The sequence below is a fragment of the Cyprinodon tularosa genome, unplaced genomic scaffold (assembly GCF_016077235.1).
Source record: "Cyprinodon tularosa strain WSP-4 unplaced genomic scaffold, ASM1607723v1 ctg120, whole genome shotgun sequence".
NCBI classification, from domain to species: Eukaryota; Metazoa; Chordata; class Actinopteri; order Cyprinodontiformes; family Cyprinodontidae; genus Cyprinodon; species Cyprinodon tularosa.
The window spans coordinates 3,884,189-3,907,769 of record NW_024038004.1 but is presented as its reverse complement, the minus strand read 5'-3'; the positions used below and the strand labels follow the sequence as shown (position 1 = coordinate 3,907,769).

The 23,581-nt window shown below is 37.6% G+C and overlaps 2 protein-coding genes across 2 annotated transcripts in view; one reads left to right on the top strand and one right to left on the bottom strand.

Moving 5' to 3' along the window:
* Window positions 1-14,503, top strand: part of LOC119776007 (transcription factor IIIB 90 kDa subunit-like) — a 79,812-nt gene extending 65,309 nt beyond the window's left edge. Inside the window, exons 12-19 of the mRNA XM_038274201.1 lie at window positions 412-711; window positions 1,961-2,022; window positions 2,766-2,847; window positions 4,223-4,278; window positions 5,580-5,851; window positions 8,074-8,125; window positions 9,642-9,792; window positions 12,664-14,503. Coding sequence (XP_038130129.1) covers window positions 412-711; window positions 1,961-2,022; window positions 2,766-2,847; window positions 4,223-4,278; window positions 5,580-5,851; window positions 8,074-8,125; window positions 9,642-9,792; window positions 12,664-12,701 — 1,013 coding nt within the window. The 3' untranslated portion in view covers window positions 12,702-14,503. The remainder of the gene's footprint in view (window positions 1-411; window positions 712-1,960; window positions 2,023-2,765; window positions 2,848-4,222; window positions 4,279-5,579; window positions 5,852-8,073; window positions 8,126-9,641; window positions 9,793-12,663) is intronic.
* LOC119776030 (snRNA-activating protein complex subunit 1-like) lies at window positions 14,428-22,026 on the bottom strand. Its single transcript, XM_038274241.1, has 10 exons — window positions 21,762-22,026; window positions 20,372-20,528; window positions 20,161-20,301; window positions 19,936-20,040; window positions 19,702-19,860; window positions 19,235-19,288; window positions 18,817-18,879; window positions 18,527-18,665; window positions 14,630-14,701; window positions 14,428-14,539 (listed from the first exon to the last, which is right to left on the bottom strand). Exons 1-10 carry the CDS (start codon window positions 21,890-21,892, stop codon window positions 14,508-14,510), a joined length of 1,053 nt encoding a protein of 350 aa, XP_038130169.1. The 5' UTR covers window positions 21,893-22,026; the 3' UTR covers window positions 14,428-14,507.
* Between the last annotated feature and the right edge of the window lie 1,555 nt (window positions 22,027-23,581).

Below are 23,581 nucleotides of genomic sequence, written 5' to 3'. Positions count from 1 at the left end.
CTTGCCACAAAGTCAATTTCAATCTTTTTCTAGTTCTGATATCAACATTGGAAAAAGTATTGAGGAAGTAAGCGAGAGGCCTTGCTAATGGAACAAGAAAATTCAAATTTAAAATAAGAAAAAACAAGCATTGTCTTATTTCAAGTGCATATAATCTAATTCTTATTTTAAGAGTAAAAATACTCATACCATTGGCAGAACATCTTATTTACCTACTCAGATTAAGGGTAAATACGCTTACTTTAAGAAATGTTTACTTAATTCTAGATCGTTTTCGCAGTGAAGCTTCCAAGCTCAAGATAAAATCTGCACAAGAATTGAAGCAGTTGGTGTTACATAAACTGTTAATTAGATAAGCTTATTTAAATTCATCTCATCTTCCTAACACCCATCATGTTTTTCTCTCCTCAGAGTGTCTAAGTGATGCCTTGAACTCGACATCATCTAAGGGGACAGAGGAAATGACCGAGAGCAATGAGCTCCTGGCTGTGGCTAAGCACTTCGGCAAGGAACTCCATGAAATCACCCTGGAAGCTCTAATAAAACTTGAGAAGGAAGGTTCAGAGGAAGATGAGAACCAACAGGAGAATGAGAATATTCCAAAGCGAAAAGGCCCCACACTGGCTTCCATACTGGGAAGAATGTCCTCATCAGCCACTCTGGGTCTCTCGGAGTCCATTAGCAACTGTGCCGTAGATGATGTGGAGAAAGGTATGTGGGGGAAAAAATCCATATTAACCAAGGAAATGTTCTTAAGTAGTTATGCTAAGTTCCTGGAAATATTACTCAGATTTTAAAGTTCCACTTTCCCAGGTTTATTTTCTGTCATCTGTCCTTCTGGTTTTCCTGTCTTGCAGTTGCGTAATAGAATAATCCAATTCTGTTTAGATATGTAGCACCAATTCACAACATGTTGTGTAAAAACACTTTACAAAAATAACTGTCAATAAGGTCATATAACTATAGAACTTCTGGACAAACTGTTAGAATTTGTCTTAAAAAAGCTTGTACACTTGCTCCTTATCAGGACTCTGACCGGATTTTCAGTTTGTTGTAAATAAGGAGGAAAATATTGACATTCTAAGCAGTCTGGGATTTGGAGAGATGTTATTTTTTTTATTAAATCCCTGTTTTTAGTGTATAGACCATGCCATAGTGTTGGTGAGCAGTTTGCTTGTATCATTGTTGTGGATTGAGTGGCCCGTAGTGGTGATGGGGGTAATTATGGTATTGGCAAGCATATATTGTTCACAATTAACATGTTTTAATTTTATTTATCGGATTCTCAATCCACAGAGACCCTGCGGCCCATTGCTGCAAACCTTTTTCAACCATCATCACCTCATGTTGTTTAACACTGATGGCCCAATTTTACAAGGTTTTGCTAGTTTCTGGTCAATTTTATGAAGCTTAAAACACCTCAGTCCTTGCTTGACCATCATACTTACCTGACATATCAGCCACTAAAGTACATTTGGTTTGCTCTAAAACAGCATGTATAACAAAGTGTTTCCTCTTCCAATATCCAATATATAACAACTTTACACAGATAAAGGTGTGGACATTTGTTTTCAGTGCACATTGAAAATGTTTCAGCAAATCAAATAGTTGAGAATTTTATCAGGAAAAAGTTATTTTTTTTAAATGCAAGTAAAGTCAAAGAAGTTGTTCTCTGGATTTTTATTTGGAAATAAAATCCAGTGGAAATTATGTAAGGGATTATGCCCAATGAGATCATTTGGAGCTAGGGCAATAATTTGATATAATGATTGGACCAGAACTTCTTTGTTAGGTGTCTCATATCACTTTTTAACACACATCCAGCTGCCAGTCAGAATGAAGTATTTACCCAGATTGTGGTATAAATCACTTATTGTCAGAATTTTACATTTTATTTTTCTCTATTTGAGTCTTCTCTAATCTTGATCTTTAATAATTGTGATAATTGTGTTCATGACAGATGACATCACTGACAATGGGGAGCTGGACCTGAGTGGCATAGATGACAGTGAGATAGATTTCGTACGTACCTTCCTCTGACCTCTGTTCAGATCAATGCTCCATCTAAAATGGAATCAAATCACTTGTACTTCTTTACATTCATAAGAAAATTGTTATAAATATTAAGTATTAACTATAAATAATAAAAATGTCCACATATGCCGCCTAATATTTCATGTCAGTCATGGCAGGGTTTTTTTCTTTTTGGTTTAATTATGGGTTAATCTGAGCCGCCCTGTGGAGGCGTATTTTTCCCACTATTATTATTCTGCTATTGTTACTTTGACAGAAATATATTCACATGATTGTGTCTTTATATTCCGTCATTGTACCAATGCAACCTTTAAAGCCACGATGCAAAAAGACATTATTGCACTTTAGTTTGCAATATTCTAAATCTAGATGCAAAAACTAAGCCTGCAAATCCGTTTTTTTTTTTTTTGTAGGTGGGAAGTATTTACATTTGATATCCTGCACCTAGTGTTAACACAGTGTGCAGTTTAGTATTATTTTCCACATGCTTTAATATAATAAAATATTTTGAAGATCTGGCCCATGCAATTAAGCCCCTCTGACTCTTCTAGTTTAAAGATCAGTACCGCTGGCCCTTTATATGACTCTGTACACATTAAGTGGTTTCTGTAGAACACGGATCACCAGGCCTCTTAAAACTGTTAAATTTAAAAAAAAGATCTTTGTGTTTTATTACCATAATTACTAACTTGTTATATTTCCTGTTCTGTTTTGCTTCTTGATCTTTTCAGTATCTGCTGAGTGACAATGAAGTCAAAATCAAGACTGCGCTCTGGATGGCAGAAAACTCAGATTACCTAAAAGAACAAAAAGGTATTTGTTGCTCTTTTGGTTTTCACATCTTATGTGAAAGTCATGATTATTCTTAAAATAAATCACACACACTCAACGGAGGTTGAATTTCTTCTGGAAGATACAGGAAGAAAGTCCTGGTAATGGATCATATTTTGGAGAATTTAGATGGTTCCATTGAAAGGTGAACTCACTATATCCAGCAGGTTATATAAGGACAAATCTTTATGAGAATACACACAGTGACACAAATTAAAAATGGATATAATTTATTTAGTGTTATAAAAATCTAGATGAATTAATAACTATTAATCTAAGAACTTGCAAAGAAACAACTGTGTTGAAACACTTTTTGAAACACTATTTAATACAGAATTGATAATTTATTAATAGCCTTTGAATGGTAGGAAAACACTTTCTTGTACACTCAGATTACACCTGCTTGCTTTCCTTTTGTTTAAATCTTCTGCTATTCATGCCCCCAAACTATCTTGGTTTATAGATATTGAACCTCGCCTCAAGGTTATTACTGAATTTGGGCCTGTTTTGTTATTTTAAATCATGAGCACTGACAGAGCAAATTTCCATACAACGTTACAGAGCCTGTGAAGCACTTATGTACCAGTCTTCCCAATAGGGAATTGTGAGTTAAAATAATTAAGAAATGGCTGCCAGACCATATAGAATCTCTGTCATGTGTGTTTCAACTTGTCAAGTTTCAAGTCTGCCATTACATGAAGGGTAGCTGGAGCCTGAAAAAATCGGGAGCAAGTATGATCGAGATTTGGATAAATTCTGGCAAGCCTGCTTTTAGACAGATGAAGCCTTAACTGGAGCAAACTGTCTTATGTTTATCAAAATTGAATGTATCCTCTTAACTGCATGTTGCCAGGAGATGTCCGACAATACAAATCCTGATTCCTCCTCCTATGCTTTCCTAGTATGGCTAAGTGATTATCTGGATATCCTGATACAATCTGCTCACTCCTCTTCCATTTAAATCCTCCTCCAGCCTCTCATCTTATCCAGTCACTTGGCCAAGCAACGGAAAGGAAGGAACATTTTTCCAAATAAAGACAGGCACCTTCTGATATCTGAAATGATGTGAACGAAAGATTTTATGATTCACCAGGTTCTCGAATAACAAGAGCACACCGTCCTTAAAAAGATTGGTCAGAGATCAAGAATGGAGGAACTGCCTTACCTCATTACCATGAGAACATTTTGTGGCTGAAGCTGTTTATGCAGTTTAGGAAGAGGACAAACTGATATAAATATGTTATTTTTTGTGCAGCCCTTTGAACTTCTGCTGAGATTTATTCTGGCTCCTGGTGCCGAACTGGTCGGCCATTCCTGGTTTAAAGGTTTTCATGCTTAATCTTTTTCTTGTTTGCAGAAAAAGAAGCCAAGATACAAAAAGAAAAGGAACTTGGGATCTATAAAGAAAAAAAGGTAAAGGCAGTCAACCGGAAAATCTTGTTTGCGTTTTGAAAAATACAACTAGGTGATCGGTTGAAAATGTGACGAAGAAAAAAAACAAGAAAAAGTGATTGGTTTTACATAATCTCAGATTCATTTTAAAATTTGACATTCTTTTCAAATCTCAAAAACCCAAATGCTCACTATGGTCTTCTAGTTTGAAAGACAGGTCTGCATGACTTCAAACGAATTATCCTTACACTTTAGGACACTTTTAATTGTGCCTGCTGATTTAAGGTAACCATCGCGACAAAGATGGTGATAAAATATGCAATAGTTTAAAGTACTTTAGAAATGAGGTCTCATTTTGATAAACACTTTAACGGGATAAATCCCGAAGGCTCTCAGTAAAAGGATATGCCAAACAAAGAACACGTCCTTTTGATTCTGAATAAAGCAGAATGATGTAAAAGGGGTCCCCATGTCCTCCAGAAGTCTAAGCCTATAGCAGCATAACTAACCCAGTATTATAGTGTAGCGGATTTTCAAAGAGTTGCTCTGGATACTGAGAGCCGTGGGCAGAAATGACTTCCTTTAGCAGTTAGTATTACCTCTAGTCTGAAGAAGCATCCAGACATTGCTTTATTACCTAGTGATGATGATCGTCTTTCATTTTATGAACAATTCTTTTCTACTCAATAATTTCCAGAGTCTCAAAGAAACTAGTTTTAGTGCTTGTTGACTTTTTTTCCAAGTCCCTTGCTCTGATGTTGCTACCCAAATGTACATGCTACCTGTATGCTCTTGCATACAGGAGCCTTTGCTCCAAAGATTAAAAAAAAGATGGATGGCATGAATGCTTGACATATTTAAAAATATTGCTCTTATATTTTTATATTTCATTTAACATTCAAAGTCCCAAAGTGGCAAAAAAAAATAGGATAAATTTGAAATTAAAGGTCAAACCTTTTGTAAAAAAAACAACGGAAACTGAATTAATCTAGTCTGTTGCACTAGTTTTTTTTTGTGATAAATACTATAGACGAGATTAGTGGAAAAAAAAAAAAAAACAGGACCATAAGATATTTTTGTTTGTAAACGCTTCTAAAAACCATTAATTATTGTTTTAAAGTTTAAAACTTTCTAAGATATATACATGTTTGTGGATATTACATATCAAAATGGGAAAATGTTTAATTTCCACATATCTGCTATTTGTTTAACTTTACACGTCTTTTAGACAAGTTTTTTTCATTAGTATTGATTAATTGTTATAACGTTTCACACGATGTGACGTTTTACTTCATTGTGTACATCCTCTATGTTTAAAACAGCCAAGAAGTCAATCTAGAAGGAACACCACCATTAGAGCCAAAACAGCTGATGAGGCCATTGAAAAGATGTTGGAGCAGAAGAAAATATCAACCAAGATCAACTATGATGTGTTAAAGGACCTTAATGTAAAGCCTAGCCCCAGCCAAGCTAGTGAGGCAGAGTCACCAAAGCTGAAGCAGTCAGCCACCAGAACAGCTGGCTCCAACCGAAGGCCTGCTCCCACCCGAACCCCACTGAGCCTTAGCACGCCACTAAGCACTCTTGGAAAACGGTAGGATGTGGTAATCAATGTTTTTTTTTTTTTGGTTGGACGGTAGACACAGGAAATGGGATTGTAGAAAGAGGGACGACATGCAGCGAAGGTCTACAGGCTGCAACTCAAACCTTAAAGGCCACATCTAGGACTGAGTGGTCAGTGCATCGTTCACATCCTCAATCCCTGCATCACCACCATGTTGGAGCCCTGACGTTAGTAACCTGACAACAGCCAGATGCATGTCTCGCTCCGCCCAGCTCCACTCACATACATCTGGGAACCCGCTCATTGAAAGTGATTTCCCCAACCGAATTTATGGTCTGTCCAATCAGGACGCAGGGTGGGTGTGTCCTGGAGTGGAGAAGCGACCGTGAGATTCCAACAACAATGGCGGCTCGCATTGAGGAAGCAAGCGTTAGCATTGATGCTGCTATTTCTTCTGTGTTGTCCAATCTATCTGATATTGTTTCATCAAAAGAACATCAGAGAACGGCTTTGAAGGCTTTTGTTGGTGGAAACGATGTTTTCGCCCTTCTCCCGACCGGATTTGGCAAGAGCTTGATCTACCAAATGGCTCCTCCTCTCACAGCGTCACGGGTTAGCTTCGGTGTGAGTGGTTTAAATAGCACGTCAATAAAGATGACAGACAAGTGGCTTATCCAATCATATGCAAGGAGTTTTGATAAGGCCCAGCCTTCAGTAAAGGCAATTCCTATGGCGGGTTCCCAGATGTATGTGAGTGGAGCTGGGCGGAGCGAGACATGCATCTGGCTGTTGTCAGGTTATGACGTTAGAGCTTGGGGTTAAAATCCTCTCAGAATTGAATGGGGTTTTATAATTGGCAAACTTGCCTGTTTTAATTATGAGTGTGTTGATTCAGTAGCTACGTTTACATGCGCAAAATTTCCCCGATCCGATCCAAACCTTGGTTGATCGGAAATTCAAAATCTCCGTTTACATGGACACTAAATGAAATGATCCGATCATGACGTGTGTATAACAAGCGTTGGATCAGATTAAATCTTTTAAGCATGCGCAGAACTTCCTGCCAAACTTGGCAGTTCTGTCTGCGTCTGGTTTTTGGGAGGCCTGACAAACGATGCGCTCGGAGCGAGCGGAAAGAAAAAAGGAGAGAGGAGGAAAAAAGCGCTTGGCAGCGAAATGTACGAGAGAAAATGTAGAGAATGAGCGATTGAACCGGCGTGGGAGAGCGAGTGGGCTGTGGAGAGAGAAAAGAGGAAGAGGATAAATTCCTGCTTCCTGCAGCTTTAAATGAACTTGAGTGTATAAGTCGGCGTTCCTAGACTCCTCCCGCCATGTTGTTCACAGCGAGAGCGAGAGCGACCGGTGGTTTCCTGTTGTTGACAAGGCGGAAAAACGTCACGCTGACGTCACACACATGCGCAGTGAAGATTATTTTACTCTTAAGATCCGAATGGGTGTTTACATGGACGCCAATCAGAATGGCGATCGGCAAAAACCACCTCTCTCATTCGGAATTAAATTTAGATCCGATCGGACCGAATCGGATTAGAATCTTCAGTCTGACATGTTTACATGAAACATTTTTGATCTGATCAGGCCTTCAATCCGATTAGTTGTGTCCATGTAAACGTAGCTAGTGTGTGAAATGGTTTTGGTAAAGAATTGTTATGCTACAGGTTAACATTAAAGAGAATGACGTCTAAAGTATAATAATCCTCAAAGTTATTTATGGTTGTGCTGCTGAGTATAACTATACATAAGGGCTTGTCTAAAGAATATGAGGAGACTTATAAGCAGACTTGAATCTTACATCGGCATCTTGTAAATATTTAGAATATTGACATTTGTCTTCCCCTTGATCATCCGGGTGATGTTTACCTGAGATGATCTGAGCCAGTCAGACTGATTAATCTAAACAATACGATACCATTGTTCCACTTGTACATAATGCAGCAGAATAGATGAACTGGCATTACAAGAGGACATTATTAATGGGTGAATTAGAGTGATCAGAAAGATTTCCTGCCCATAATGACTGTCTAATATGCTGATTTACAGTCCATAGAGCAATACTCATGGCCCCAAGTGTCGGAAAATGGGAGACGCTGACCAGCTAGACCCACGGCATCCTCATTCAGTCTTAAGTGTTACAGTGGGAAGTCAGTGCACACAACTGTAATGTAGAATAAAGGGAGAGGTAGCTGGATGAGCAGTTCTAAAGAAACGCAAACAAATATTTGCTTTTGTTACAGATTGCAGCCATTCATTTCCAAACAGCCCAACAAGAAACTGGCTGTTGAGAAGGTGAGTTTACTGTTCTTTTACTCTTCAGCTTTACTTTAGCAAGGCAGCTCGTTATTAAACCATTTCCCTACAACAAATTGAAGGACTAGAACACATTTTGATGATCGGACAATCCCATTTCCTCAACAGAGCTTTTGCCAGAATATGGGTCTTTGTTCACCTGGAATGAGCCAGATTGATTGTGTAGCTCAATTTGTCCCATTATGTGGAGTGAAAAAGCCCAGCCCTGTTGGTGAGGGGGAAAAAACTCCTTTACCTATGCTGAAAAACTGCAGTGACAGTGAATCCCTTTTACCTTCCCCTTCTTCTTCAGTAGAAAAGGTTTTCCATATTTTTTTCTTGATATTACGGTACAACAATGATGGACACTCTAAAAAATAAAATGCTTTGAGTTAAGATAAATATGTTTTGCAATAAGACACGGTTACAGAATGATCCATCATTGACAGTTTGCCTTCTGTTTTTACAAATAATACAGGTTCCTCTAAAAAAAAAAAATTTAACTGCTGACAAGTACAATTTTCTTTGACAGATATTCTGGAAAGTCATACTGTCATAGTAGAATATTTACATGCAGTGACCTTTGAGAGTAAACAGAATTTATTTGGAGATCGAGGTCCCAGAGTCTTGAGGAAGACCAGAGAGGCACAGATTTCTGTTGCTTGAAGTCTAGTGTGAAGTTTCCTTGTTCAGTGATGGTGTCTGGTGCCATGTAGTCTCATAGTGTTGCTCCAATGGATTGGTGTGCCAACAGCAGCAGAACAGGGACCAGTTCTTGTGCTCCTGGACTCAGAGATCCATTTTCCCAGCTGCTTCTTGTCCATCAGGAAGTCTGAAATCCACCTGCAGGTGAAGTGGGGCATGTTCAGTACGGAGAGCTTGTCCTGCAACAGGACTGTGGTGATGATGCTGCTGCTGCTGCAGAACGCAGATCTTTAATCCATTAATATGATCATGGTAAAGGATCCTGGGAAGTCCAGAAACTGCAGTATGTAGTAGAGGTTTGGGCAAATGATCTTAGGGGTAATCTGTTGTCCTTGTTTTTTTTTTTCCAAGTCAGGGATGATGGTGAATGTCTTGGCGCAGGCTGGCACATGGCATGTCTCCTCTCAGGTGTTAAAAATGTCCATGAAGAATGGCTGAACAGCCCAGTGTGTCGGGGTCCTTGTAAAATTGAGGACAGGGGGGAGGGGTCATTAGATGTTATACACAAGTTTTATTTTTTGACGATAATTAAAAAAGTCTTTTCATGACATTCCATCTTTCTAATGTTGCTGATAGAGCACATCTTTGAATTGTATCTTGGGGTAGTGAGGGTCAGAATTTTCCATTTTAAATAAACCTGAAATGTTCTGTCCTCATGCTGTAATGTCAGACTTGCAATAAATGCTGGGAGGTGCAGTTTTTCGGTCTATTCTTAAAAATCACCCTAATGGTGTGCTACAAACCTTAATTAAAAATAGTAACACAATTAGCTTCCCTGCACATAAACATTGTTAATTCTATATTTCCTCAGACTGAAGCCACCAGCTCCCCAACAGTGACCGAAGTAGCCCATCCCAGCGAAGTTGTTGTGGAACATGGCCCCGTGATCTATGACGATGTTGAAGAAGAGGAGGATGAAGAGGAGCCCTGTGTTAGTGCTATGGAGCTGCTTGGTGGTGACGGTCAGTTGTGACATGCAAACATCTTCTCTCTTATTTTAACATTTATTTATATTTAACCGTTCCACTAAAACTGTCATTTCAAGGCAAATGGAACCAAACCAAAATTCTCAAACATTAAATGAGTAGTGCGTTGTATTCAGCTGAATGTCGAGGGGTGTAGTTTATAAAGCACGCATACGCAGAATGTGGCCTCAAACTTGCAAACATTACTTTATTTACAACACAATGGTAAAACAGATGGTCAGACTGCATCAGAATTCCTCTGACATTCAGTTTCACTTCATATCAAACTTCTCACATTATGATACATTTGAAATAAAAACATTGTATAAAAAAATTAGGCACCCAGAGCATGTTTTTGCAATTTGTGCAAGAAAATTCCTCTCAGATTAGGGAGACAGCCAAGGACACAAACGTTAGCTGAAGTGCTAACATGTTTACAGGCTGTCAGGCTAAGCAGCTCAACACAACAATGTTACTCCCAGCTCTTTAAAGCCTTGTAACTAAGAGTATCAATCCTCTCTTAAATGAAGCCTGATTTGTTAGCACTAATGTTGTGTCGGCAATTGTCTTTCAAATGCTCAGCACACACACTCAAAACCTTCGAAAGTTTTGCAGGTAGGTTACCATCAGCTGAGTCTGTAGGGACTCAGCTGAAGGCTGTTATAAAGACTTTTGTCTTGTTGATGCCATACCTGGGCTGACCATAGGGAGAACCGGGAGTATTGCCAAGGCGCCGGCCTGGGATTAGCCTGCTGGCATATGTCTATCTCTCTCTGTCTCGCTCTTTTTTTTTTTTTTTTTTGTAAAGTCTTCCAGTGCAGCTGTGATGCTCCTGTCAGAGAGGCAGGCCAGGCCACTTTGGCCAGTAGCATGTGAGGCGGGAAAGACAATTGGTTTATTTCAATTAAAACCCGCCCTGTCTGACGTTTGTCTGGTGCAGACCAAAATACTCATAGTCGATACCCGTTTTATCTCTTTAGTTTATCCCTTTAATTTATCCTTTTAATTTTGTACGAGAAATACACTTTAAACCACCTCAATGGGCATCTATCCCTTTAGTCGTGTACAAAAAACTAATTGCTTACTTTTGGCTGTTTTTTTTGCAGCCTATGTTGATCTGACCTTTAATTTTTAATTTGTATGCGATTAAAGGGATACATGCCCGTCAAGGTAATTTAAAGTCTATTTTCCATACAAAACTAAAGGGATAAATGCAAATCTAATGTCTTGTGCATGTGTATTGACTTGGTCAGACGGGGGTATGCCGATCTGGCAGAACAGTGGCTGCTGTGGTGTGTGTAGCTAGCAAGCGGTGCGAGTGAGGATAAGAAGTAATGGACTCGGTCTACGAATGTGATAAAAGGAAGAGAAAAGGCGGTGCAAAGAGGCAGAGAGCCAAATACAGAAAGGTGCTGGAGGAGGACATGGCCAAATGCAGAAAATACCAGATTTATTCAGCTCAGGACAGCAGCTCCTCTACGTAACTCCCTTATAATCACATTTAAACTTAAAGAATTGGGAACAAAATGCAGAACAAAAATTATAGTCGGACTAACTTAATTTGTATTACTTGGGTTTTCATCAAAACACCTGTGCCGCTTTCATGAGCTCCGTTAGCTGTGAGAAAAACCACCGATCCCACGCTGTTCTCTACATCTAGTCTGTTCCTTTGCTTGGTTTGAGTGTGTTTCAAAAATAAATTTAAACTCAAACACATAAGGAAAAACTTACTTTTTGGTTGATAAAAGCTTGTTTAATGTTTCAGAAAGCAAAACAGATCCCAGCCCTATTTTATTTTACTACCTAAGAAATCAGTGTCAGTCAGTCATGTCCTGGCCTGAAAAAAATCCTCCAGTCTGACCCGGTTGATGCAGAAATTAACAGAGCACCTTAGCTCTTAGGTAAGCAATGTCTCTTTGGATGCTCTGTATCTGAATAGAAAGATGGCGCCTGCTAGAAAGTGGGCTCAGATAGCTAGGGGACTGATTATTTTCCCTTATGATATCATAAAGGGCATGCAGGCCTTAGCTAAGAGGTGTAGAAAAGCAGGTGACAGACTTGAAATGTTTTTTTCATTTGTGAACCTAGGATTTAGGACATGTATGACGGTTACAAAATGCTTATAATAGAAATTTAACATAATATGCAAACTTTAATCATAGATTGACATCATCGTGACATCGTGACGGTATACAGTGGTGCGAGAAGGAGCACGTCTTTTTCACACCAACAATAAGTAAAAAGTTATCAATGATGAGCTCTTAGCTAAAACATAGGGACTTAAGGAATGGAAGCTTTGGCTGGAGGGAGCTGAACACCCAGTATTTATTCTGAGCACAAACTTGATCTCACCCATGATCTTCCATAAACCTGAAGCCAAGATGGTTGCGTGTTCCAAATTTTCACTTTTGAAATTAGATTATCTAACTAATTTGAAAAAAATATATAAATAAATAAGTCTGCCATCACTTTTTGTCTGAAGAACGGACAACGTTCTCCTTATCACCGTCATATACCTTCAGCTCACTGTTCTTCTTTTGGCTCTCATCTTAAAGATTCTCACCCTGGAAGTTGTTGCACCGTGCTTCTAATATGCCTCTTCCTCTTCAAGACAAGAAGTTTCTTCAGTCACAAACAATTCCCAGGTTGATGCCCAGCAGTTGCTCTTACTGCCTGTCTGGCCTACCGCATTTATAAAGCCAGCTCATACATTTATATTTAATTGAATGGAATATTTGCTCTCCAGTTTCTACAGGCTCCTCCAGAAAAAAAAGGCACTGCATGTCTAACACTGTCCTTATGTCAGGTCTAACCTCATATGTGCAAATAGACTCGATAAGTAAGAAAAAATCCTCTTTCACCCTCCAGGTTATGGTTGTGATGGAGAATACGACGATGGATACTAGCAGCATCCTTCAACCGTCTTTTCATTCCCAACCGGCTCTGGACTCCAAAGTAGATCCCACTGGAGGAAATGTTCTCAGATTTGTTCTCCTTTGTTCCAGTTGGGTGGAAATGGGAACAAGCGATAAGGTGGTGGCAGAGTGCTTTTTGAGCAGTGCACTGGATTGTTTCAGGTTGGACTTTTTTCTGCGGAACACAACCTTAAGGAAGGTCTTATTCTAACAAAGCTAACCAAGTCAAAAACATTAAAGGACCTCATTAGGACCTTAGGTTTTATTGCACACAAAACAGTTCAGTGATTTCTCCTGACAGGTAATGTTTTAAAGCTATAATTTTTTTCACTCACAAAGATGTGTTTTTCTTCAGATAGTTATTCCCTTTGTTAGCAAGATAAAACCATCTCTTGATATGTTTAACATGTTTAAATGAAAATAGAATTTAATTTATGCTCTATGTTGCTTACAGTATCCATTCAAAAGTTCTAAAATTAGAAGAGGAACATACATTATTCTATTTTCCTAAAAGGAGTTTATTGAGGAATGCAATCCTTTTAGGTTTGGGGTTTAATATGATTGTTAATATGGGTTTAATGATTGTGATCATGAGTCTACGTTGTACACTAAACACCCTAACTGGATAAAATAAAACAATTTTTGTTTGGGATTTGTTTTTTTGAGAACTATTCAGAGAATAGGGGTTAACACAGGTAAATCTCTAAGTACTTAATGTTTTCATCTAGTTTATTGCATTTACCTTTAAAATTGAAAATAACGGATTTTCATTCATATCAAAATCATTTAATTGGTCCGTCCCTAAGTGAACCCCTGCTGCTTAGGGTAGAGCTGCTGACATCTGACCCAGGCTGAGCCAATAGCAAAAATCGAATTCAGTAAACCCTTTTGAACCTGAAGTGGTCAACAAACGGGCAGTTTTGATTTAGTATAGTGATAAATAGTGATGGGTTAATGAGGAATCAATGCAATCGATGCAAACCTGTATTGATGCTGGGTTGACACTGTCTCACAATACTGACACCTGCTGGACATTTAAAGACATTACAGGCAGCTTATTGGACAGACTAAACTGAATCTATTTAATGACCTAGTGCAATGATAGAATTTAAGTTATTGTAGGTTATATTATTTCAAATCTATGTTTAATTTGAAAATATCTTTGATAGTTTTAGATTTGCCAATAAATAATGTCAACATATATCATTACGGTACATAAAAATTGAGGGGAAATTGAAAATGAGGATGATTGAGGACTAGGTTTTTAAATTATAATTTGAAAACAATAAGTACACCAAAAACAGTAAATAAACTAAGAGTAAATATGAAATAAACTTTAATTTCATATTTACATGGCATTGTGTAGACTGAGACTTTAATGAAGACCACACAACGACGCATCTGTGTTGTTCGACCAATCACTAGTGATAAATCTGATGTGGGGGAGTGGCAGCCTAGTGGTTAGGGCTTAAAGCTTGGGACCCAGATTCTGAGTTCAAGCCCCACTCCCACAGACTACCACTCTGGGTCCCTGAGCAAGACCCTTAACCCCACGCTACTCTTTCTATTTAGTTATGCAAGAATGTTACTTTACGGTTGTACATGACTGTTAGAAAGCTTTGTTAAAAAGTTTATTTTGTGGGAAAATGTAAAGATAAATGGTTAAGATGATTGTAAACAACATTAACTACCAAATAGAGATAAAAGAAAAGCATCCTGACCATTTCATGTACAAAAAATTTATTCAGCATAACTGAACTTTCAAAACAATAAAACTTTGGTAAGACTTTGAAGTGTTCACTTGATTTTTTTGTCGTTTTTCTGTTTTTCTGTAACAAAAAAAAAGTACAAGTAAGGAGAAATAATTCAGACAGTATAAACATAATAAAGTTTAGGACATGAACATTATGATGAATCACCTTCAAAGGAGGGGTCCAGGGAACAAAGCTGGTTTATGAAAGTTGGCCTTTGAACTTCTCTAGCGAGATCACCTTGGGGAAAAAAGCCAAAGAGGATAAAAGAACATTTTGATCAGTTATCAAGGGTCCTTTCTTTTCAATATCCACCCTGATAAATGAAAGTTGATGGCTATGAAATATTCAGTCATGAAAGTATTCAATATTGTCACATTAAGCTGTTTTTTTTTACTTTTAATCACATAAGTTCTTATGAGTCTTACTCAGGGTTCCCGCAGGTCCTTAAGTCTTAAAAGGCATTGAATTCTTCAAAATAAAAATAAGGCCTTAATTGGTATTAAAATGTCTTAAATTAGTCTTTCCTAGGTCTTATTTTTTAAAACATCATAAATGGCATTATTTTTGTTATCTAAATAAAACATTTTTTAATATTTAAAAAAAAAATAAAATAACGGCTCGCCATTATTGGTTCCGTCCCGACAGCGGAACCAATAAAAGCGTTGTTGCGGCCGGGACATTTGGGAGATGCACCATTTACTTTTTGTCTGGAAAATATGAGCAAGTGTAAATGTAACGAAAATTGGCTCCAGTCAAGAGTTTTCTCCATGTCTAAAACCAGTACCAGGGAACTTACATGAGGCACAGTCTATTTTGTGCAAGAAGTCATTCAAGCTCAAAACGATGGGAATTAAGGCAGTGGAGTCGCACATGCGAAGCACGAAACACAAAGCGTCAAAGTCGAGTTATCCAGAAACAGCCGCTATTTCTCAGTTTTGTTCCACCCTTGTCTCTGCAACGCCTCCACTTATCACCAAATCAAACATGCTAAGAAAACAATACAAAGAAAAATAGCTGCAAAAAAGACTTAGCACTGGTTATGTTGTGGCTTTAAAACTGATTTGTTTTGTTCCCTGCTAAAACAAAGTTTGTGAATTCAGTTAAATAATTGTTAAAATATATCCGTCATTTGTGTGTTTTTAGCTTTCTTCCTGTATGGGAAGCTTTTCAAAATTTGAAACATTAGTGCAATGGTTTATGTTAAGATAAACCTTTGGGTTAAGTTGTCGCAAGCAGGTTTTTCTTGTGTTTCTTGTGAATTTGGTCTTAAATTTTTATTTCAGGTGGCTTTAAAAAGTCTTAAAAAGTCTTGAATTTAACTTGCCTTATGCTGTAGGAACCCTGTTACTGGACTTAAACTATTTTTTGCATTTTTGGGCAGGGGCCTTAACCCTCAATGTCTCCTGTTCCTTTACAAAAGACAGTCCTTCATAGTTTGCATTTATATAACTTTGAATAACCATGTCCTTACCACATGCACAGCTCAAGGATCTTAGTTGTATCGCTTGAGTTATGACCTCTAAGAATACTATAGCTTTAGCAATGGCACAGTGTACATGCCATTGTGGACGAGGAGAATTTGGTCTGTGTTGATACTTTTTATTCCCATCCTAAAATATTTCAAAGACTACTAAAAAAACACTCAGAATCTGTGAAGGGCTTTTGGTACTCAAACGGTTCATTCAGACCGGACAAGGTGTCAGCAACGAGTGCGGTGGATTGACCTTGAATTCCTACACAAGCCGCACGGAGAAGCAGCCAGCGGCGAGTCCCATGAGGCGGAAACATTCACTGCTCCTCCCTCACCTTGTGCTACTAAATAGAGCTGGGCTGTTGTCAAACATCAGCACCGCCTGGAGAGATGCAGTGATCACTGAAGTTGAAACAAGCTGAACTGAATGTAGGAAAAGCTTTTTTCATTTAAAATGGAATACAAAAAAAGGTTCTAATTTAGTCCTAGAGGGACCATTCGTCATCCTAAACTCATCACCCTCACTTCCCAGAATTGGTTCTTTCAGCGGGGGTAGATTTACAAGGAAGTCCCGCAAAATCTGGCTGTCATCCAGACAAACCGGTCATCTGGATGTATGAAAGTTCATCCAGAACATTTGAGTCTTTTTCCCAACTTGAAAAGTTGTTCATAGAAAAACATTTTGCAGCTGTCTGTTATGTTAAGTTTCACTTGTGCTTTTATTGTGAAATGCTGACAGCGAGACCTTGACAGGAGTATCAGCAGCTCAAAAGCAGAGGGTATGGGAGGCTGGTGATTGACTAAATATTAAACAATCATTCCAGCCACTAAGTAAGGTAAACATGCCCACTGTTATATTAATTAATTACCAGTACAGGAATCACAGGCAATGTTAAGCAATAACGTTATATCAGGAACAAGCGCAGCGCTGACATTAGCTGGGATGGCGACGTCATCGGCCAAAATTAGAAATAATCTTAAAAACCAAATCAGCACGAAGAACTGTTTTTCAAGTAGCACTGAAAAAGTAAGCTAGATAATTTGGATTAAATTGGGAGCCTAATGGGGGATAGTTGGCCTGATTGACACAAAAAATAATCTTTAATATCTCTCAAATAACAGCAGCACACATGATCTTTTTATTTAATTTTTACAAATGAATTTTAAATTTAAAAACCTGCACTAAAAAGCAATAAAAATTCAATCTATTTGAGTTTTTTCCACAGAAATGGGGAGTCAGCTTCACATAGCTGACGATCCTCCTATTTGATGATGCAGTCCAGGTTGCAAAGACTGTGCATCTAAAATGCAGAGTGGTGAACTGTCCTTGAGCTCACCGCAAATCACCACGAACATGTCGTTCGGTCTGAACACACGATTAGTGAACCTTTTTTTGTTTTGAGCTCAGAGTAAATTGCAATAGTGGCTAATGCACTAATGCACGCCTCTAAAAATAATTGCTTAGTTTTCAACAGTGTGTGTGGATTTTACAGCAAAGAAGGGAAAGTCTGGTCTTGTAGACCTTGATGTAGGAAGACTAATGCATATGAGTCAGATAAGTCTTTGTGAAATACAGTTTTATAACGAACATTTCTATATGGCAGATCAATTGTTACAGTGATTATACTGTTCACAACTTCTTGCGGGACAAAACTGCAGTGCTTATAGTTGGTATACTTGGTGGAATTTCTGTTGAGGCCTATTTGGAGTCCGTAAGTGTCCTAAGTTGGACAAAGAGCTGAATTCAAAACTGAACCCATTTAAAGGAAAAGTCTGCTCATATTTAGAATTCAAACTTCTGAAAGTACGTTAAATATTAAATTATTACATACTGTTCGATAAATGATAAGTGTTTTTAATTAAGAGTAATTTTAATTTAAATGTGCTTTACTGAAGGCATCCATGTTTGTCAAAGAACACTACTGCCGTATCAGCTGTTGATCAAGTCCCACTGCTGTATCTGGTGTTTGTCACAACCCGCTATTATCCAAGTCATCTTGAAAACATTCTTCTTCGAAATGTTGACTACAAATTACATGTTTTTTCCTCTGGCCAAAAGTTCGATGGCAAATCCTCCCTCTTCAAGTTGGCAATCTAACGACGAACCCGTCCGTGGAGGATCAGGAATTGGAAAGGTGAAAGAACTCATCTTTTTTTTCTCTTTTAAAAGATGTATTCCAACAGATAACTGCCATGCCTAAGGACATGGTCAGTTTAACTATAGCTCTGGTGAAATTCAGTGGTGAAGTCCTCTGGAAATCTTCAATAATTGTTTTTGATTGCAGATGTGTCTAGTAGTTCCCATTGATTTTGCTTGTAAAGCGGGGAGAATGGCGCTAGGCTTACCGCACCGTGACGTCACTGCCGGAAGATGTCAGGAGTGAGGTGTTACTATATTTGAGTAAAAATGGCCGCTCCCGGGCTCCGTGATCGCAACGAAAAATATAATTTTTATTTTCGGGTGATTTAACGTTAAGTTCATTAAATCACCACAAACATTAGTTTTAGGCATAGCTGTTGATCCATTGATTATTCCTTGCTGCCCGGACTTTTCCTTTAATTATATTTTGTAAGACAGTAAAAGAATTTACCTGTCACGTAGAGTTGGTCAGTAGTCCTTTTTCTGAGAGATGGTTTAATTACTCTGGGATTACGGGGCCTTAAAAAGGATCCCCCCTCTTCAGCAGTCAAATCCCTCTCAACCGGACGATGGCGGCGTGACTTTGAAGTCTAAAAAGAAGGATGTATTAGACTTTGGCATCATAAATATGAAAAAACACAGCAAGCAAAATGCAGGTAAAATTATGCATAAAAGTGTCAAGGCAAAAAAACATGTATTTAACAAAATATTAAAGGCCAGAAAATGCTGTGTGTTACACACCTCTGATGCTTCTCCAAAAGCCTTTGATTTGATGGATGCCAGGAGCCTGGCTCTGTTGGAAGACTGAAGACACCAAGCAGTCAGTCAGCAGCACAACTGTAATAATCCTAACCTTAGCTTTACAGTGAAAGGAGATACATTTCTGATTCCTTTGGTTTAGCACTTAAAATTTAGCTTGTCTATATTCACATAAAGTATTATAAAACCTTTTATCTTTTGAGACAGTTCAGCTTTCTTGGTCAAATTTTTTAACTAAAACAATTTACATTTTAATATAGTAGAACGTTGCTCTGATCTGTGAGGTGAAATATCTCAATATATTGAGTTTTAAAATCTCAGAGTTCTGCTACTTGTTTATGTGCAGATTGTTGCTCTTCCGGCAATTAAATTAAAGCGTACGAGGAATGGGAAAACATACCTCCTGTTGAGACGAAAACTTCTCTGGGCTGTTTTTGTCTTCATCAGTCGTCTCCTTTTACGACAAACGGCAACCAAAAACAAACAGTAAACGTTAAAAGATGTGGAAAGTCATAAGCAAGAAAAAGTTAATAAGAATCAGAAATACTTTAATGATCCCAGGGTTAAATTATCTTCATTACACGGTCCAAGTATACAAATAACATATTACACACATTCATCATCTAAAGAAATAAAATACAAGACTAACAAATGCAATACAACTTTCCACACTAAAAATAAAAATATATGTAACATGTAACTATATGTATATACAGGCCTACTTGTATATATTTACAGACTTTTTAAAAAGTAATAGTAATCTGCAAAAGAGATCAAAAGAATAAATGTCAAAATTGTCAATTCTGTAATCAGTCTGAATTTCAGAGGTATATAGAATATTTAGAAGTATTAAAGCAAACGTCTTACCCTTTCTTGTTGCCAGTTGTAGAAATCCAACGCAGTACTGAAGAGCTGAGAGACTATTTCAGGTCGGATCAGGTTAACAGAGGTACTTTCTCGTGTTGACATCTCAGCTGTGCAGGAAGCCTTCATGTTTTTGTACAGCTCATCAACGTTTGCCATTTCCTGCAAAAGCATCAAAACGGATTCAATAAAAGTTTGTCTTTGGAAGACATGAATGATTGGTTACTTTTAGCTCACCTCGAGTAGATGAGTATGGATTAGTTCCTGTGGACGAGATGCTCGTTCTATGAACTGCTCACACAACGCTGACTTCTCCATACTCCTCTTTGTTCTATATATAAGCTGAATAGAGCCAAAAAGATTTTAAAAAAAAAGAGAGTCAGAGCAATAATTGCACAGGATGTCTAATTATAAATTGGACCCCTTTAAACCCCCAGTAAAGATTTGGATAACAGGGCTCACATGAGTTGGCATAGCAGTGAAGTGGAAAGCTTTACAATTCATTAGCCGTTTTAAGACGTAGACAACATCAAAGTGCTGAGCGTCCACTGCTTCTTTCTCAAAATGCTTTATATCGTCGAAGTCCTTCAAAGCCACACAAATCTGCAGTTAGAGATGTGAAACATTAAACGGGTGATACCCTGACAGTAGGAATGTGCACGCCGGTGCTTACCCGTTCAAAAGCGGGGCCAGTCTGGCAATGGTAAAAGCTGTAAAGCAAGTAGAGCCCACCCACACGGATCTGGAAACTAAACGGCGGCAGGAAGTAGCTGTATGCAACGTTCAGGGCCAGGCGAAAGAGCAACCGCTTTTTGTGGTTTGGTGTGCCGCTGTAAAATAATAAAATCATAGAGTCATAAATCATAAAGTACCACCAATGATAGAAACTAGTGATGGTTAATGAGGCATCATGAAGCCAAATACTGACACCTGCTGGACATTTAGAGACACTACAGGCAGCTGAATGGACAGACTAAACTTAATTGATTTGATGACCTAGTACAATGATATAATTACAGTTACTGTGGGTTATATTATTTCATACCTATGTTTAAATTCGGATTCAGCCAATAAATAATGTAAACATATGTGAAAATCTAGGTGAAAATATGAATGAGGATGATTGTGGACTAGGATTTTAAGTCATATTTTTAAAGCAGTAATTACGGTAAAAACGGTAAATAAACTGAGATTCAATTTGAAATTAGACAAGCTGAGAGATAACAAAGAGGAAAATATGACACAGCTAGAAAATTTAAATAAAGTTAATGGTTGAAACCTTCCTATTCCCTTTTGGCTGCTCCAAAATTTATTGATAAACCGCAAAAGATGAGACAATTTTTTTAGCAGATGCATCATGTTGACAGATACGTTTTTAAACACAGTTTAGTGACTCAATCAGAATTGGTCACATGACTTTCTTGAAACTACACAGTGTTTTGCTCTGTTTATACCAGGGAAGATAAATAATGATATATGTGAGGGTTGTGAAAGAAAAGAAAATGTGGATCATGTTTTGATGGATTGCATTAAATATGTATCTGAAAGAGAGAGGATGTGGAAAGTAATTATGGAAAAACTGAGAGAATGGAATATTAAAGGAATTGTAGGGACAGATGGAGATACGGAGGAAAATTTGGTTATTAATAAAGTATTGTTTTTATTTTTACATAAAACAAAAATAAAAAATAGAATACAGTAGGTACACACTCGTGTACAGTAGGTGGCGGTGTGCACATATAAGCTGTTTGCAATCCGCCAATCTAACAAAGAAGAAGCGTTTTGCTCTATGGGCTTTACGCATGCACAGATGCATCGGTGTTACTGGACCCTTCACTACTAGAAACAAAAGGCAAAGGCAGCTTTCTGCCAAAATAATAATTTTTATCAAAATCATATTTTGAGAATGGCTAAATTCCGACCAACTTAGCTTAAACGTATCAAAAATAACGTTTTGACGACAGGCATAAGTTTGCAGACGTTTTTTATACAAACAGGATCCATTAAAAGGTGAACGTTAGATAATATCAAACCATACATTTAAGTATATGACATAGAATTACCTGAAGATCAGAGAAAACTTCATTTCCTTCCAAATTTGAGAGAAAACCTCGAAGCGGATCGACTGGGTTTGTTGGAACCGATTTAGCAAAGCGTCGCAGTCTGATTTGATGTGTTTTCTATACGAATCCATTCCTGCTGGAAACAAAAACTATTCTAGACTAACGAACAACAAAAAAAAAAAGATATGAATACTTTAAAGAAATCGAGATTTCCTTTGTCAGTGTAGATCTCAACTAAATACTTGTAAACCTTTCCCCGGATCTGGCTGAGCGCCACCGGAAGCGGAAAATGTAAACATTCTCTTCTTGTTGCGCCTGAATGTGCGCTTACTGCCACCGACTGGTATGGAGTGTGGTTACTGATACGTTGCCATCTCTTTCTTGTGAGGTTTTATGGCAGTTGGTAAACTAGTTCAAAGGGCATTACCGCCACCGACTGATAAGGAGTAAAGCAAGGAAACAGGAAACGACTCAACCCCAGAAATAAATAAATAAATTGAAATAAAAAAAAACATTTTTCCAAACTGTTTAACTGAACCCAACATAATAAATGCTTAATCACATTGCCCTAATAATTTCTAATTTATCTTTAAGTTATCGTCACCCTGCCAGTTTCTGATGGTCCTACTGGTTTTATTTCTGTATACACACACACACACACACACACACACACACACACACACACACACACACACACACACACACACACACACACACACACACACACACATATATACACATATATATATATATATATATATATATATATATATATATATATATATATATATATATATATATATATATATATATATATATATATATATATATATATATATATATGGACCTGTGCATCATCTCAAGGGGTTCCTCCTCATTTTATATCACTCTTCCATTACACAGTAAATAATTTGTCGTCTGACTATGCAGTTGTTTTTTTATAATGCCGTTACTACACATCAATGTTTTCACACCGATATTAATTACTTAATACCTTAAGAAATAAATGTTGCAAATGCGGGGAGGGATGAGGTCGTGGATGTATGTGATGGATGGTGAGGTTAAACTAGTGCTCAAAGATAACTGAATATAAAGGACATCTATATGCTGTCTGAGAACCCTCTCTCTATAAATATTTAATGATCTGCGGATTAATGCCGCTCAATCTGTAATTGATTTTATTGGATCCCCTGCTCTGACGGACGTTACATTTGTGTTTTTGTATGTCTCTCCACGCCACCACAGACAGAGGTCAATTCTTTGAAACAAGTGTTGAGTGAAGCCCGTGCAGAGACCATAACATCTTCATACCATAACATAATGGTACATCGTACATCGTAAAGAACTTTAAGTAATATTACTTAAAATTAGGTGGCTTTTAAGAGGTGGTTTTTTTTTTTTTTTTTTAGCCAGTAAACAAAGAAAAACGAGAGGGCAGATACAATGGCAAAGAGGGCAATTTAAAATCCTATTAGTTTTACAGTTAAAACAAGTAAATCTGAGGGAAAGAGTATTATTCAAGAAAATTTTATGGAAAAATGGCAAAAAAGGTGGGATGAAGAAAAAACAGGAAGATGGTTTTATAAAATTCAGAAGATACAGAAGACAAAACGGAAAGGAGAGTGATAAAAAGGTTAAGATTTGGGCATACAGGACTTAATTATACACTTTTCAAAATTGAAAAGCACACTACTGTGGAAATATGAAACAATTGAACATGTTATACTGGAATGCCATAAGCGAGAGAAGATATATGAGGACAGAGTTTGAATGTATTAAGGAAAAGATTAATTTAGTAGATATTTTTTTTTCATTAGAAA

Coding starts and splice junctions, on each gene's coding strand:
- LOC119776030 (XM_038274241.1), bottom strand. CDS start 21,892: ATGGATTCGTATAGAAAACACATCAAATCAGACTGCGACGCTTTGCTA. Junction 20,302..20,371: donor CTGGCCCCGCTTTTGAACGG/GTAAGCACCGGC, acceptor CTCTAACTGCAG/ATTTGTGTGGCTTTGAAGGA. Junction 14,702..18,526: donor TGACCAACTCTACGTGACAG/GTAAATTCTTTT, acceptor TTTTTCCCCAAG/GTGATCTCGCTAGAGAAGTT.